The sequence below is a fragment of the Mastomys coucha genome, unplaced genomic scaffold (genome assembly GCF_008632895.1).
Source record: "Mastomys coucha isolate ucsf_1 unplaced genomic scaffold, UCSF_Mcou_1 pScaffold22, whole genome shotgun sequence".
In the NCBI taxonomy this organism is placed as follows: domain Eukaryota; kingdom Metazoa; phylum Chordata; class Mammalia; order Rodentia; family Muridae; genus Mastomys; species Mastomys coucha.
The window spans coordinates 60,844,548-60,862,704 of NW_022196905.1; the positions used below are offsets into that span (position 1 = coordinate 60,844,548).

An 18,157-nucleotide genomic window follows, 5' to 3' on the forward strand; every position below is an offset into this window, starting at 1 on the left:
TTCAAGTTTCTCTCCATTTAGTTTGATGTTGGCTACTGATTTTCTGTATATTGCTTTTACTATGTTCAGCGCTTTTTCTCTTAAGTTGTTTTGTGCAGTTATTTTCTGCCGTGATGAAAACTCAACGAAAACATCTTCCTTATAGTGTTGCTTTTGATTATGACACTGATTAGAAAACAGTTAAGACGAGTGCTTACATTATTATGATCTATTTATAACCACATGTACAAGGACACTTTGTGCATTAGGATTAACTCAGCACTGGGATTATATTTCTTGCCCAGTACTGGTAACTGCCAATGTCAGTGTCGACTCCTACTTCCAGGTTTTGGGACAGTTTTAGACATTTTTTTTTTCAGCAAGGTTGAAAAGTTACAGTAGAGAGGTACAGCTGGGTTTTCTCATCAGGATATCTGGCGGTAAATTATGATTAATATCTGTACACATCGAACTCAGTGGATGGTATTTAGGTTAAGCTACCTAAGATTTCTTAGAAGTGACAGAAATGAAAGAAAATTCCCCTGAGACCTGAGACTTCAATGTGTCCCTCAGAGACAGCTATAACATAAGCTATGGTTCATTTCCATCTACTGGGTTAGGCATTTACCCAGTTCTGTTTTGACATTCATGCCTCAGGAGAATGATCCTCTCAAAACATGGCTGTGCTTTTATTTCATGCCTTCAGTGGGAAAACACCAGTGGAAAGAAGTCTCAAGATTTTCCCAAACCTGGACCGTCTGGCTAACTGAGTGTAACTTCTATTGCTCTGATAAAACACCCTGAGAAAAACCAGCCGGGAGGCATCTTGACTTGACCCGGCTTGCAGTTCCAGGTTATAGTCGTTATTATGGGGAAACCAAGGCGGGGCCCTTAAGCTTCATATCCACAGTCAAGGGCTGAGATAGAGAAATGCACACCTCCATGTGTGCTTGCTAGAATTCTCTCTTTTGATGCAACACAAAGTCCAATCCGTGAAATGGTGCTAACCACATCCATGGTGGGCTTTCCTATCTCAATTAACAATCAAGACGATCCCTATAGACACATGCGGTTTTTAGGACATAGTCCTAAAAAACTAGATAGTCCCTTATTAAACTCTCTCCTAGAGCTGAGAGTTTAAGCAAAGTAGCCCAGCAAATGAACTTACTTTCCTATCATTCAGATATTCCAACATTTGAGATCTGCATTCTTCTAGATAAGCTACATCCCCAGGCTCAAAACAACACTTGAGCAGCATTATCAGTCAGCCATGTCAATGGCTGATAGGCCACACTTTCTCCAAGCGGAGGGTGAAGAGGGAGTGAGTGGGGCATATTAAGGGATAGACAGAGTGCTGATCACAGCATGCAGGATTAAGGTTGGAATGGCCATATGTTGGATGCCAACTGTGTGACCATGGGCATTAGCATCCCATAGTCTTCTTGACTTTTAGGGGAAAAATGGTCGGAGTGGTTTCTGGCATCTTAGTGGCAGAGAGAAGAGCCTGGTGGATCCCTGGCAGCTGTGGAGAAAGTGTTTCATAAGCCTGCAGATCACTCACACTAAAAAATAAAATTTTATCATATGTGTTTGAGTATTTGTTTGCACGTATGTAAGTATGTACACATACTTGTGTGCCTGGTATCTCCCAAGGTCAGAAGAGAGTGTGAAAATTTTCTAGAGTTATAGATGGTTATGCACCAACATGTGGGTGCTAGGAGCTGAACCCAAGTCCTCAGGGGCAGCCATTGCTTTTAATCACTGAGCCATTTCTTCAGCCCCAGATCACTGTAAAGTTAGTGAGCTTGAGCCTCTACAGAAATCACTGGGTGAACACCCAAAAATACTTTGATGAAATTTGGGAACACTCAGGAAGGCCAAAAATAATTAGTTATGGTAGTAAGATAAATTTGAGGAGGAAGTTAAAAATAAAGAAAAAATGGATAGATAGGTAGAAAGAAGAAATACTGAGAATCAAAGTAACAGAAATCTTACAAAGTCAGTGAATCCAAATCATAATTAGAAAGAGCAGGTGTGGTGGTACACATATAATCATTCTTGGCCTGGATACTGAGTCAGAAGGGCTCTGAGTTAAAGGCCAGCCTGGGCTACACAGTGAGTCCTATCTCAAAACAAAAATGAAAAAAAAAAAAAAAGACCTGAATATGTTGTGGTAAATCTCCAACCCCAATAAGCCTATGCAAAGAGCACACGACTTTGTACACGACTCAGTTGTAATATTTATAAGCTTGCATGCCTAGATTGGGCAGATTTACCCCTACACTATTCATTCCCCAGCTGTGAGATCCCTTGATACTGTGGCTCCTCCAGGCCATGTGCTTCTATTCCATCTTCCTTCCACCTCTTCTTCCTCTCCCTTCTCTCTAAAACTTCCAGCCCTACCTTTCCCTTTCCACTGCCCAATCACAGGCTCTAGCCTTTATGTGACCAGTTAAAATGGGGAGAAGGTTCACATGAAATCACCTGAGTACAAACCTAACTTAGAAAACTCTTAATATTCCAAATGCCTTATTTCATTTTTAAAGGAAACCAGAAAAATGACCCTTAGCCTCTCCTCCCCACACACATTTAAATCTGAAAGGAAAGGGGGCAGAGATGAAAGGTGTGGCTTTAGACAGAAGCAGGGAAGGGAGCTGAACTCACAGTGTAAACGAAGTTTCCCAGCAGCAGGTAATCTGAGGTTTTCCCATTTCCAAATACCGTGCCTGCAAGGGGGAAAAAAAAATAAAAGAGGCTTGTTGGAGAAGAAACAAAGGTGCAAAAGAGAGGAAGCAACTTAGCCGCTTTGAACACAAGAAGAACCTAGAGGTACGCTGTGGGGCCAGAGATGAAGTGGATGTTCAAGACGAAGCTGCTCTCCCTCACAAAGTAGCTACAGATGGGCCACAAATTAAACACCAGATTCCAAGAGCCCACACCAAGCGGGGAAAGCTGACTTTGCTTACCAATTCTTCGAATCCACAGGGTGAAAAAAAATACATAAATACATAAAAAGGTTTAACTCTCAATTGTTTGGAAAGCTTAAAGCTCTGGGTATTGACAGGCTGTGACTTTTGGAGTGCTGACAGGGCAGGTTGTCAGCAGAATAGTGAGAGGCACAGGGATCTCTTCAATAAAGCTGTTACGGGGAAGAGTGATCCCTGAGAAACCATGCTTAGACAGAAGGGAGCACCACTGCTAGGCACAGGATTCTTTAAGGGCCTGGCTGGATTTCTGGGCATATCTAAAGTCTTTTGTTTTTCTAGGGTGATTGACAAATACAATTGTAGATGAAGGAATAAGTACTAATCAGGAGATGTTATTATGGGTCAAAAATATTGATACTCAATTCCCACGGAGCTCAGCTGCCTTCTGAAAGGCAGCATGGAGCTCCTCGCTCTGGCTGGTTTGCAAGTTCACACAAGTTACATGCGCTGTCTGGGGTCAGGCGACAGTGACTGATAAATCACTGGCTTTCATTTCTGATCTTTGGATTATTGAAAATTCCCAGAAGCTTTCATGTACACGCTTTACACCAGGATACTTTATGTCACTATTTACCAAGTTAGAAATTAAAACAGAACATTAAAAGAAATCTGTACTTTATCTAAACATAACACTAATAAACCAAGTGCAAAGTCATATAAACACATTTTATGAAAAATAACTATTTTTCCTAAACAAAAATGAGCGAAAAAATTGGCATTGTTTTACACCAGTCTCCTTAATGTCCAGAATGTAACAGAATACAGCTGGGCTCTCAAATGTTGCTTTGGTTAAACTAGTTCAGAGAAATATGGCTTTGTAGAGACACACAGAGTTATAATGGGTGTGTCTGTGTTTATCCTGGTAATCTTTTCCAGTAATTCTTTTATACTACATCAAAACTCACCACACATTTTTTTTTTCCAGAGATAGAGGTGTTTTGCTGGGTGGTGGTGGCGCACGCCTTTAATCCCAGCACTTGGGAGGCAGAGGCAGGTGGATTTCTGAGTTCGAGGCCAGCCTGGTTTACAGAGTGAGTTCCAGGACAGCAAGGGCTATACAGAGAAACCCTGTCTCGAAAAACCAAAAAAAAAAAAAAAAAAAAGTATTTATTTTTATTTTACATGCACTGACATTTTGCCTGTATGTAGGTCTATGTGAGGGTGTTGAATCGTGAAGTTACAGACAGTTGTGGGCTGCCATGTGGGTGTTGTGAATTTAACCTGGGACCTCTGGAAGAGCAGCTAGTGCTCTTAACCTCCGAGTCATCTTTTTTATTGTTGTTGTTATTACATTAAAATCCACTGGTCACATGGTACCATGCAAGACTGTAATCCTGTGGAAGCCAGCGGTTCAACTCATAGATGGATTAACCTTTCCCACAAAGCAAGCTACTGCTTTTATTCCTGTTGGAGCATTTTCTGGACACACCAATGTTTGAGAGATAATCAGAGGCTGGCCTACAGTTTCTTCAAGGGCAACTTTGAGTCTGGGTATAAGCGATGGAGGATACAAAGACCAGCACATTATTTTTTATCAAAGCACCACGTGTCTTATCCCCCACTGACTATGCATCATAACTGAAAAAGACAAAAACTGACTTACTACCTCAAATTTTGACTCCACAGATTCCCCAAAAACTCTTACGTTTTAGAATACAACTACAGGCAACTCTTGGAATTATTCCACTAAAAACGGTTATCATGTTTTATATTATATACTTTTATAGACTCCTCATTCTTCTATCCTTTCAAAGCAAAACAAGTCTCTTAGTCTCCTAGCACTCACTTAAAAGTGGCAAAAAGGTCGAACAACTCTGGAGCCCTCAACATCAAACTGCTATGAACGTCTGGGCTACCTATAACTTGGTCTTTGAGGGGAAAGCGGAGGGCCCTCTGGATTTGGTGTTCACCGGCAGCAGCTGTTGGGGCTGGCTGGGCTGAAAAACAGTTGATGTGGATTGTTTCCCAGGTAAACACAGCGAGAGATCTGGCATGGCTAAAATGTTCTGTCTGCTGTTTGGTTTGGGCTTTTTTTTTTTTTTTTTTTTAAAGATTTATTTATTTTAGGTGAGTACACTGTGATTGTCTTCACTAGAAGAGGGCATCAGATCCCATTACAGATGGTTGTGAGCCACCATGTGGATACTGGGAATTGAACTCAGGACCTCTGGAAGAACCACTGAGCCATCTCTCCAGCCCAAGGTTGGGCTTATTTTTCCCTTCTCTAGCTTAGAATATTGAAATAGTAGTTTCATGGATTGGTGATATCTTGCTTTCCGTTCTTACGTTAATGTTAACATCTTGAAAATCAACTGTACTTGGCCAATTTGTCTAAGGTCAGGAGATCCCAAATTGTATCCTAGACTTCAGGATCTGGTTGGTTGCTCCAAAAATCAGAAACAACATATTGTCCATCAGCTGATTAATGGGTATAGTATGGGATGTCTATACAGCGGAATATTATTTAACCAGAAAAGATAGCAGGGTGCTGACTGATCCTGCAAAGTGGAAAGGTCAAGCTTACGTATATAATCCCAGTTATAGGACATGTTCGCAATAGGCGAATTCACAGAGATAGGAAAATTAGTGGTTCCCAATGGTTACAAGGAGGCTAGGAAGAATCAGGGAGTGACTGCTAGTGGGCACAGGATTCTTCCTGGGGTGATAAAACATTATGATATTATGCGGTGGTGGCATTTTCATAGTTGAATGAAGATACTAAAAACCATTGAACTGTGCATTTTGAAATGTTGCAATAACTTAATTGTACCTTAAAAGGAAACAAACTTATTCCCATTGACTGCTACAATTTCCTGAATACTTAAGATTAAAATCTTGGCTAGGGCAGGAGTCCACCACCTCCTCTGTAGCACTTAGGCATTCCTGCTGTGAGCCTCAGTAATAACCATCTGCAGTGAGCTGGGTACCTGTGAGAAGTGAGGCCTTGTTCTGAGTGCATAGCCAGCACTACCAACAGGACTCACTCCTCAGCCTGTTAACCCTTAGAGGAGGAAGATGATGCAGAGAGACAAAAGCAACGAACCAGGCTAGGCGAGTCATGTGCAGATGTGAGGAGGAGGAAAAGGGTGACCTCAGGTGGCCTCTCTGTGCAAAGCCTCTCTGGGGAGGAGCACGGGGAGGAGCACACAGGAGCCTGGAGGTGGGCGATTTTGTTGTTAAGTGTGGGAAGCTTTGAGGTACTTGAGCTTCGGCTTATGCTTTATCAAGGCCATTCTGGAAACCCATGTTCAAGGACCCGCAGGGGAAGCAGACCAGGCAGCATGGTGTTATGCTAACAACCATGAATTCATAGATAGTAGGAATGCCTGTACTTTGGAAGGACTGGCAGCTACTTGAGTGAAGAGTGAGCTGATGTTTCTCACCTAACAACCTTGGAGCACGCAGCACTGAAGGGCCACCATCTTCCTGAGCACCCCAGGGAAAAGGTCTGCTTGGGAACTCAGAGGCATTGGGCTCTGAGGCATGACAGACATCCTTCTTTCCTAGAGTGCCTACGTCATCATTTTTATGTACATAGGAAGTATACCATGATCCTAGGACTCTTTCAAAACTGATGGAATAAAATCACTCCCTTGAAACCAGTAGAGAAAAAGTGTGCGCTCCAAGACAAAGGGGGGAAAATCCATTAAAAATGTCAGGTCAGGTTCACCAGAAAATGCTTAGCACGACTGATCAGGCTCAACTGTAGAAGCCTCATAGGTTCAATAAACAGATGACATGAGACGTTAGCACTTACTGCCTTCACGTATACATTTGCAAAGGAGAAAAAACGTCCTAGACTCTGCAAGTTTGGGAAGCATGAGAAGTAAAGAAGGAGGGCTTTGCATAGATTACATCACTTGACGACTGAAGGAATAATAAAAATGTCTCCTGTGTGCACGACTTTGGGATGCATACATTTTAGATTAAGGAAAAAGCCGCAGAAGGAAACTTGGCTCTAACTTTGAACGTGTACTGACAATGAGTTCCTTTCCTAAAACGGTGAGACACCAGCTCTCTGCATTCATATCCCTTCTACTTACCATACTGAAGGGCTTTCAGTGGGAACCAAAACAGAATTACTGAGTGGAAGAGGCCATTCAAACAATGAACCCAGAAAACCTGAGGGAAAACAAGAATCCATGAGAACCATTTGCGATAAACTCATGCTGTGACCTCTGACCTTGCTTTTTATCTATGAGCTAGATGCACAAAATGTGTTTTTGCCGGGGCCACCACTGTGACTTAATAGAACTGACAGACACTTTCTGCCTTAGACGTTCATGGGTCATTTATTTATTTTTATGTTTCTCAAGATGTTTTTTCAGCTTCACTTGAAAGTTTTTAGTCTACTTTAAAAAAAAAAATTCCACTATCAGAAGTTTAAACTTCTGCCTGCCAAAGAAGTTGGGGTGTGTGTGTGTGTGTGTGTGTGTGTGTGTGTGTAAATCTAATAACAAATGCAGATCCTAGAGTTTCTTACACTGAGATTCCTTTCATAATTTTAGAAGAATTTAAAAGACATGACTGGGAAATTCTCCCCTGCTTTATTTCCTACCCTACTATGCAGTAAATGTTCAATGGTACAAATTAGTATGCTTTTCTCTGTCTCTTGTAATAGACATGCACATGCATACACTGTAAAAATAAAACCACAAGGTCTACCATTTAGATTATATATTCATTAAAATAAAGTATTGTGACTATGTCTGGATTTATCAAAGACTTTTAGAATTGCTCAACATCTGTCCATACCAAGTTTCAGACAATCACCACAGCCACTGAACAGCCATTACTTTTTATGTCTCGGGTATTACAAATAGAAGAGCAGGCATCATCGGGACTTTCCGTAACGTGAATGTGAAAGATTAAGTTATAGAAAACTGTTTAGAGTCTTTATGAGCCACAGAACAGCTGTAGCTTCATCATTTAAAATGGCTTCTTGCAAACAGAGCTTAATGTTAAATACAATTGGCATGTATTAATAGTTTTAAGCTGTTCAAACAACAGAAATTAAGTTGCCTGCCTCCCGAAATTTTCCACTGTGATCTCAGTCTCCTTTGTTGGCTCTCCCAGCCACGCTGAATTGTATGATCCAATTTACGCTCCAATACTTTACACATTTCAACTTGTGCTGCTCATTAACCTTTGTCGCTTCTCCTGACTGTGTCATTACCACAAGTTTTTATTTGACAGAAAGCACAGGTGGGTGCAAGAAAAATTAGTTCTACTTTTCCATTTCCCTGACTGATACTTATTGTCACATGCTAATCCTTTAACCCCTGTCATGACCTCAGAACCTCCGACCCCTTTTACCATAACAAATGTAAGCCTCATCATTCAAGGCCACAATGCTCCACACTGGGGACCCTCAGCAACTGCTGTGTAGACAACTATGCATTTTGTAACCATTTTGTTCCTGAATTTTAAAACATTTAGATGGGATTCAATCAAACAGTTTTACCGAAATCATTTGCCCCAAATCCCTAAGCCTTAGAAAAAGAGATGGCAAGCTGAATACATAAGCTAAATACATATTTAAAGAGATATGGGAATTGCGTAAGCCAACTGAGTTGGCTGGAGACTTTTTAAATGCCTGGGCTCTAAGATAATGAAGTACTTCAACAATAAAAGGCAGAAGGAAAAAGTTGCTCTGCACACTGTTACATGTGCACCACACTGTGCCCATGTCATCCTGTGTACAGAGCATGAGAGAATGACTGGGCTGTCCTGGGAGGATCAGTTTAGCTTTCATTCAAGGGGGACATGTTCCATTTGTGGCTGGGAAGCTAACGTGAGGCAGCACCACAGAGTCCCTAATACGGGAGGGAGGCAAGGACCTTTAGTTGATCGTAGTAAAACCCACTTGGCTTATAGGAGTCATTGCTGATGTACCAGTCTGCGCTTGGCTCTCAGAACACTTCTGCAGGAAAACAAGAGCTCGTGACCACTGCATGACCTCCCTGACTATCGCTTTTCATCATTTGAAAATGTCCCCCACAGACAGCAAAAACCATGGCAGCAATGTGGGGAGAAGTTGATACAAGTTGTTCACAATAAATAAATATATAGATAAATACCCAACTTAAAAAATAAATCATTAAAACATTAGACACTGTATGTCAGAACAGTAGTATAAACTAAGCAAGCTTCTGGATATTTGATATTTTAATTAACTAGTTGCAGTTATTTAACCTGAAGCTATAAAGTGTGTGCCAGTCGCCATCCATGCATAGTGCATTCATGAAGATTCAGGAGAAAAACGACTTCTTGGTTATAAACTCAACAGTATCATTTCTGGTGCGTGGTACAAAGGCACCAAACTGCCTGCTTCACTTTGTTCTTGGTATACTAAGGATCAATAGCACTAGTGGGCTTTATGAATTAATAAGTATTAAAAGTTCTCATGTTAAATGACTATAAACTCAAAACAATGAATTGCAATTATACCCTAACTGTCACTATTTTACTACCAAACATGTACTAAATTAAGTGGAAATGATTCAGAAAAAGGACATATTTGTTCATTTTCATATACATGATATTAGAGTTCCAGAATGGCATCTACCTTGGTTGTTGGTATTTTAAATCTCCCCCTCAGTTACACCACACCACACAGAAACCTGAATCATCACCTAATGTTAGTGTAGAAACCACGCAGAAAGGCAAACGATGCAGAAATGAAGTCTTTTGTGGCTGGAACGGCTAAATATCACAGAACAGAGAAGACACTAGCCTATGATGTGTTAGGCAGTGTGTGAACCCAAGCGATGGAATCAGCTCACATGTCCACTAGCAGATGAATGGGTTTTAAAATGTGGTACATTTATATGGTGGAATTTCATTCAGCCATAAAGGAAAATAAGCCCATGCACCTAGAAGGGAAACGGATGGAACTGGAAAATATTATAGTAACTGAGGTAGTCGGGGTGTAGAAGGACAAATACCACGTGTTCTCTCTTGTGTGTGGCTTTTTTTTTCATTAAGAAATGCATCTCTAGGAGATCTCATATCCCTCTTTTATTATTATCTCGTTTAAAGTACAGTTAGATTTTTCTACAATAGTTTGATCTGTGGGATTGTACACAATACCTATATTTTATATTATAATATGTAACAATTGTTTAATTTTACCACATACACTACTTTTTACTTTTATTATTATCTCATTTAAAGTACAGTTAGATTTTTCTACAATAGTTTGATCTGTAGGATTGTACACAATACCTATAATATATTTTATCTTATAACATGCAAAAATTGTTTAATTTTACCACATACATGGCTCTTAGCTCCTCATTTTTATCCATTTATATTCAGGTGAAAATGAGTGTAGACTGAAGAGAAGAGACCAGGAGGAGGCTGGGGGTGGGGGGCTCAAGGAAGCCCCCCACCTTGTCTCTAGGGAGGGAGGGTGAGGGTGACGGAACACATGAAATCTAGTAGCCCAAGGGGAACAACTGGCGGTAGGAAGAGACAAGGGAGACAAGGAAAAGCCACAAAGAGGGTAAAAGCACACAGGAGAACCCCAAAAGGAAACTGGTTATATCTTATGCTAATAAAGAAAAGAAAAAAGGAAAGGAAAGGAAAGAACAACTTCTAGACTAAAACAAACAAACAAAAATAAAAACAACCCAGGCAGATGAAGGTTTTAGGTGAAATGCTGGATACTTCATCTTGCGTTTTTAATTTTAAGCCTCAGAGTTACTGACTAAATGAGAGGTTACTTCCTAGAGACTATAGTTCAAATGCCCAACTCAATCAAATTCTGATGAAAACATCATTCCCCCACAGCATTAGAAAAGAATGAAATAGTAATTCTCACACAAGTACAGACAGCCCATGTTAGTCCCAGGTGACTAGCCCGAGAGAAGTGAGTTTTTCCTGCACTGTCTGAAAGGACAGTAGTGTGGCCTAGAAGGCACTGCTGTCTAAGAACCCCAGTGAGGAGTAGTTTTATTTTAATTTTTTAACACTCAAAAAGAAAAAAAACACAAAAACAAAACAACAGACAACAACAACAACAACAAAATCTCCTAAACAATCTAATCCAACCAACAAAACTCCTTTGCTCTCCATATCGGAACCTTCACTTGACTTTCTACATTCTGTACCCTGGAGTGCTTGTCTGAGGCAGGCCAGATGCCCCAAGCTTGCGGCAATAGAGAAAACCCATTTGACAGGTGAGAGGACACGCCTACCTTGGTATTGAAGTCCAGAGCATTCTGGGACGTCTTGTACAACTCAGGATACTTTAACATGTTCTCCTTTCTGCACGATCTCTCAAATATTCCAAGTGTCAAGGGAGGCATCGCTGTGAACATCTAGAGTGACATACTTCTCATTACATCAGACAGCCAGATGCACGGGTACTACATTTACTTTTAGTATTCAACAAAACGGGAATTACCAAGTGCGCTCAACTTACCACATTGTAAAGCCCTATACACCATCTTTCAAAGAGGATCTGTCCAGAAAAGCCATTGACAAAAGCAAACCAGATCTAGGAAGGAAACAAGACCCCAGAATTAGGACACAGGACTTCAACACATCGCCTAGAAGCTGCTGCCTGCACACCGAAGCCTGCTAGGCAGTGCCGAGGGATCATCTGTGGGTCTCTGGACAACGGCATTTCTTGTCTTTACTTCTGATTTAAAGGCACACTTTCATGAAATAGCTGTCATTTAAGCCAGAGTTCATTTAATTTGCCAAATCTAAATATCTCCCTGGGCAAGCAATCACAGAGCTAGAAGAATGAGATATCATCTTGTTTCTACACGTGAATATATATTTACGTCATCAAATTCTGAAAGCGTTAATTCCCCTTTCAAAATCCCTTCTAGGATTCGTTTAAAGAGAAATGCTTTTTTTTTTTTTTAATAGATGTTATACCTATTTATTTAGGAAATAATTTCCATCTTTTCCTTCGGTGTCACTTGTGTAGTTTATGTACAAATAATGTCACAGCTGTATATAGTGTCACAGCTTACTTCTTCGCCTTCACTGAGTTCTCACAACATGTTGTAATACGGCTAATGGATTCAGAACTTCTCTAGTGTGGAGATTTAGCTGGCTTAACAGCTCTTGCTATCAGAAATGATTCCTGACTGAAACCTTATACATTTTCCCTTTTTCCTTGGGATAAATACTTGAAGTAGAATTAATCTATTAAATATGTTTTACTTTTTTTTTTTTTACAGTTCTCGATAATTACTGCCATCAGAATGTTAAACTTGAATTTATATGTTGGCATATTTGAAACTTACAGATTTATTTTTAGTTATGTATAGGTGTGTGTGCACACATGTGGGTATGTGCATTTGAGTGCAGATGCCCACGGAGACCAGGCATGTAGGATCTCCTGGAGGTATAGTTACACATGCTTGTGAGCTGAATTTAATTTTTAATGCTTGTATAAAAAAAATCAATCTTTAATTGGTAGAACATAATGTTTTCATATGTTTGTAATTCTCTTTGAAGGAGAAAACTTAGAAAACAAAATTTAGGGGTAATTTTATTCAACATATTTGAAACACATATAAAATTAAAATGATTACTGGCAATACCTTAAAAAAGAATGCATTTAAAAAAGCCAACCTAAATATAATTAAAACTCAAGCAGACTTAGTAAAGTACAATGCCTGACCTAGCAAGAAGATTATACATACACAGCACACAGTACCAGGAGACATGAGGGAAGAACCCAACACACAGTACCAGTAGACAGCAGGGAAGAACCCAGCACACAGTACCAGCAGACATGAGGGAAGAACCCAGCACACAGTACCAGCAGACATGAGGGAGGAAGTTCTTCACTCATGGTTCAAGAGAATACTTCAGAGACACAGGTACTTTGTAACACTTCATGTTTCGTTTAACCTCATAACAGAAACATGAACTGCTACAAATCCGCCATTCATCAGTAAGAACCCAGGCAAGTTTCCTCACAACAGTTTCTGTACTGGCCTGCTTCATTTTTTTTTTTTTTTTTTTTAATAGCAGAAGGGAATGATTGAGCATGTGTAAGAGTGAATGTCTGCACATTAGTCTAATGGACACAATTTGGCTCACAGGAGTAATTAATTCTACATGCATTGTCAACGCATCGAGCGGTATAAGCTTATGTGAATAATTGTGTACAATCAATGTATATAGAGGTGAGTGGCCCTTTAGCTTGTTTGGGTGTAGCATTCTCTTGTTAATTTAAGAACAAGATTATACTTTAAGACTCTCCTTCGAGTCAGCGAATATAGATGGAAAGTTACAAACACAAAATAACTTACCGATAAACCAGCAAGTTTGCATTCCAAGCATACTTTAAAATATATAAGCGGACTGTGTTATACTAGAAAGCTTTGAAATGGGCATTACCACACTTTTACCACCTTACTGTCTGAATGAAAGGTTATGTGATAAGTGCTTAGAATGTATCCTTTGTATTTCAAAAGGTTCATCTTCTTGTTGCTTTTCTTTTTAAGAGAATGGACTGGAAAGCCTAGATAAGGGAAGAGTCTTTCAACACAGAACATCTTTATGTAAATATTTCCGTCTTCAAATTTTCTCTCTAAATTTTTTTTTTTTTTTTTGAGAAAAAGAGAAAGTCAGAAGTAATCTAAGTGCAGGTGAGTCTGAGATTTGCAGCTCGAGCTATATCTTTGAAGCACATCTCTAAGTATTAAGACAGAACCTGAATTAGCATAAGCACATAGATTCCCTCTCTTCATTTCACCAAAGTCACTGATAAAGAAAGCAAGCACCAGGCCTTCTGGGGGGCGGTGCCCAGATTACTTAACCTCCCAGGGAATTTACTTCCCAGCGGAGCTTCCTGGGAAAGCATCACCTTATTGACTTTAATGACTTTCTGGAAAGAAGAACTGCTACATTATTTTGGGGGATCTAAGAAAACATAGATGCCACCAGTCATCTTAAAGAAATGCTCTTCCCTGTTAGAAAGGAATCAGGAATTAGGAGGAGCCAACAATGTAAGTGAACACCCACAGCCACTGGCAGGCAGCTACCCCAAGCAAGTTTTCTATCGCCACCTGCTGAACCTGTGCGTGTGGTTGCAATTCACAGCAGTGACGGGGGCTAGCAATACAAGACAGAGAAGCATGCTTTCCCCCTGACAATCTACTGCACCCTCTGGGTGTAAGACTGCTCTCTATGAATTCTTTTCCAACCCCCTCAGGCCCCCATGTCCCTGCATAGGCGATTCAGCTAAAGCCCCACAGGCATTTCTCTGATGGAGCACTTCTGCATATTAAGCAGCAGCCTGCAAAGAGTCAATGCGTTCCCTGCTCCCACGCCTGATCAGCACAAAAAACAGAAAGGAGAGATTCGAGACTGGCAGTTGTCCTCACTGGAGACAGTCAATGGTGTGTTTTCTGCCTATTCATACTCAGTATTGACATGAACCATTAACATCTGCAGAACTTGTTTTAGCTGGCAGAAGTTGGGTATGGGGGGAATTGATTTAAAAGTTCAGTCCATTTCCAAGACAGTTGAATTATATTCAAAATGCATTTCCAAAAAGTGCTAACAGAAAAATAAATATGAGGTTTCCAGTAAAGTTTCTCTCTCACTTCCTTTTGAACCCATTAAGAGTGTGGTCGGTGTTAAATAGCTCATGAAGAGGCTTTAAAGTCAAAGTCGAGTCAAAATTAGGGCGAGGTAACTACACACCACATAGTTCTGGGTTAGAAACAGAATGTTTAGACTTCATTTTCACATAAGTAAAACAATTTTATTTTCTTCATTAGTAGTTTACTGTTGTCAATCTAGATTTTAAAAAAAAAAGTCCATTAGTCTAGACTTAAAATATGACCTTAAGTCATTAAAATTATACTGCATACACATCTTTGTTTAAAAGTCTTTTAAAAGTCTATGTAAATAAAGTATCACACTCTCAATAATTTAAGTGAGAACATATAACTAGGAAAGTTAGATATATAGAGGGGACGGCAATAAAAATAATTCTTACAGGGAAGAACCACAAATTTATATAGAAAACAAATACTTTTTGTTGTTGTTGTTGTTATTGTTGTTATTGTCTGTTTTTTGAGACAGTCTTTTTAGGTACCCAGGCAATCCGCATGCCTTAGTCTCCCAAGTACTAGAATTACAGGTGTGTGCCAAAAGCCGGACTTCAAAGATAAAAAAAACAAAACAAAATTACTTTAAAATTATGTCTTAAAACACAGGTTTTCGGTGCTGGAGAGATGGCTCAGCAGTTAAGAGCACTAACTAGCTGCTCTTCCTGTAGTCCAAAGTTCAATTCCCGGCAACCACATGTTGGCTCACAACCATCTATAATGAGATTTGATGTCTTCTTCTGGCATGCAGGTGTACATGCAAATAATGCACTCATATACACAAAAGAAATAAATCATTAAAAAATTAAAATAAAATAAAAATAAAATAAAATAAAATTAAAGTAAAAAATATATATACACCCACAGGTTTTCCAGACCAAACTTATCAGTTATCAATGAAGCTATGTTTCCAAGTATTTGGCTACCTTAGCTAACAGCACGGTAACCTAACTATAGATGCGGAGTGACCAGTAAAGACATATATAACTCAAATTTAAGTTTTAACATCCTAATCTAATTCATAATTAGAATTCTGACAGAGGCAACTGAGCCAGACGCCTAGCAGTTTCCAACTGCAGTCAAATAGCCCTGGTGTGAGATGTGGATTCATAGAAGTGGGTAGGCTATGTCCTTCTGATTTATGCATCGGAAAGTCCTCAGAATAGAGAGGCAAAGGGCAAAATCAGCCATCCGTAAGGGAGCTTTCAGCAAATCTAGGAGGATATGGGTCCTAGACAGAGTGGAAGACGGTTCTCATAACAAATTATGCCCATCTCTCAGAGCTGTTCAGAGCAATGTGAAACTCATAATACCTAGAGGCTCATCAGTATGATACAGTTCCTCATAACCCAGGGATGAGCCAGGCATTAAACAATATAAGAATGTACAGGGAGCAGAGGAAGCCCTGAGGGTGTACAATACTGAGTGGATATGTGCTGCTGGGTGGTATGGGCGTGGCCACGTCACCACTCTGTAGCCTGGGAGAATATGGCAAAGCCTTCCCTAAATGGCCAAGCCTCACTCGGCACCAAGTGTTGAGTGTTGACAATGTAGGCTAAAAATGCCCACCAAAGCTTTCTCTTCCCAGATATTTACAGCCTGAATATTGTTCCCCTAGAGAGACTGCCCTACAGAGAGTACAGAGAGTACAGAGAGTAGCTACATCTGCCCCTCTATCCAGCTGTATACCATAAACCCTGCCTCCCTGTTTATCTATACGGAATACCCCTGCCTCCGTTTTTTAGCTGTAAGAATCACCCTGCCTCTATTGTCACCTCTGTATAGAAAGCGAACTGAGCTTCTGGGTGCTATGGTTTCGCCAGCAGAGAGCCCAGACTACCCAGCTCCAGCATTCTATGTATTTGCCTTTTCTTCATTACCTTGTCACCTCCAGCCAGGTCCAAGTCCCTGGAGCTGTGCAAGGACTTGACCAAAAGAGCCCTTGAGATGGCTCAGGAGGTGCTTGCAGCCAAGCCTGAAGACCCGTGTTCCATACCTGGAACCCAGTGTAGACCTGGAGAGAATAGACTCCTGCAAGCTGTCCCCTGATCTTCCCTCTGAAGTTTGTACGTGTCCACTTACATACCCACAAGGTAACTAATGTCAATAAATGAAAACAGACAAGCGGATAACCCTTTCTTGTCCACTTATCCACCAACACCATGCTGCTAACTCTGTGCTGCAGGCCACAGCGCATTAGAGAACTTGATTTGTCTTTAGTTCAAAATTGAGATGTGTTGAAGGCAAAATACCAGATTTCAAACGCTGGGCATGGAGGAAAGAATGTAGGGTGTACATGCAACTGCAAAAAAAAAAAATAGTATTTTTTACATGGTGAATATGGTAGTGTTTTTAATATGTTGAGTTAAAATATGATGTTGAAATCAATCTGGCATTTTGCTAATGCAGCAGCTAGGAAGTGTACAGTTACGGACATGGATCCTATTGGACCGTTCTGGCCAGCTCCTGGTTACAGGCTCTGCTTGGCTTGCTTTGTAGTCGCTGGGCTGAGGCTGGTTATCTGATGCCCAAATATCTACAGGGCAAGCTTTTATTCTCTGGGTACACATGTGTGCTCGTATGTGTGCAGGTGCTCATGTGTATGTGTACACATGTGTATGGAGGTCAGAGGTCAACCTCAGTGTCTCTTTCTCAAGGGCGATCCCAAGAAATGTTTATTGGAAACATTGTCCTGGAGCTCACTGAGCAGGCTGGGCAGGCTGGGCAGCCTCAGCCATCTGTCTCTCCAGTGCAGAGATTAAAACGCATGCCACCATGCCTGCCTTTTTACATAGGCTCTGGGATTCAAACTCAGGTCTTTGGGCTTATGAGTCTACTCCTTTACCAAGTAAGATCCCCAAGGTTTCCCTTGTAAGATGATGTCATTTTTGATATGAAGAAAGAACTGAGGAATAGAATATTTTAGAGAAATTCCTTGTCCGAAATCTTGTTTGCCAAATTGAAACACTAAAAGAGACATACAGCAAGGGGTGGCTGTGCCTCATATAGAAGATCTATATTAGGTCTTAGGTCTCAGAATCTCAGACCAGTGTGTTGACTATGAGAAATATGGTTACTTTCTGCCAGCGAAGGGAACACGCTTTCTAGTGGCAATGGGTTCTGGAGATATAAAGCAGCAGGAACGCCTAGTGTGTAGACATTATGGCAAGCAATACCATCGGACCAATGAATATAGATTCAAGAGATATTATTGCCACTGGGAAACAAAATGGAGGGCCTGGCAGCAAAAAATGCCAAACCCAGACATCAAAAGAGTGTCAGAGAGGGCTCAGTGGCACTGACTACCTTTCTAGGGGTCCTGAGTTCAATTCCTACCATCCATATGGTGGCTCACAACCATCTGTAATGGGATCTGATGCCCTCATCTGGTGTGTCTGAAGACAGCAACACTATGAACTTATATACACAAAATAAGTAAATATTAAAATAAAAAAGACTCCAAAAGAGTGTCAGACAGCTAAACCTAGTGTACCTTCCCTGATCTAGAACCAACCCTTATCCCCTACTTTGCTTCCGGTATCCCTTACTTTTCTCTGATTTTTTAAAAAAAAATTTTGCATCACCAGATTATCATTTTTT

General features: G+C 40.5%; 1 protein-coding gene across 8 annotated transcripts in view; it reads right to left on the reverse strand.

The window, feature by feature from the left end:
* Window positions 1-18,157, reverse strand: part of Atp8a1 (ATPase phospholipid transporting 8A1) — a 226,824-nt gene that overhangs the window by 33,536 nt on the left and 175,131 nt on the right. For all 8 annotated transcript variants that reach the window (XM_031342535.1, XM_031342537.1, XM_031342534.1 and 5 more), the window contains 4 exons: window positions 11,395-11,469; window positions 11,168-11,290; window positions 7,010-7,088; window positions 2,644-2,705 (listed from right to left, as the gene is read on the reverse strand). In XM_031342535.1, coding sequence (XP_031198395.1) covers window positions 2,644-2,705; window positions 7,010-7,088; window positions 11,168-11,290; window positions 11,395-11,469 — 339 coding nt within the window. The remainder of the gene's footprint in view (window positions 1-2,643; window positions 2,706-7,009; window positions 7,089-11,167; window positions 11,291-11,394; window positions 11,470-18,157) is intronic.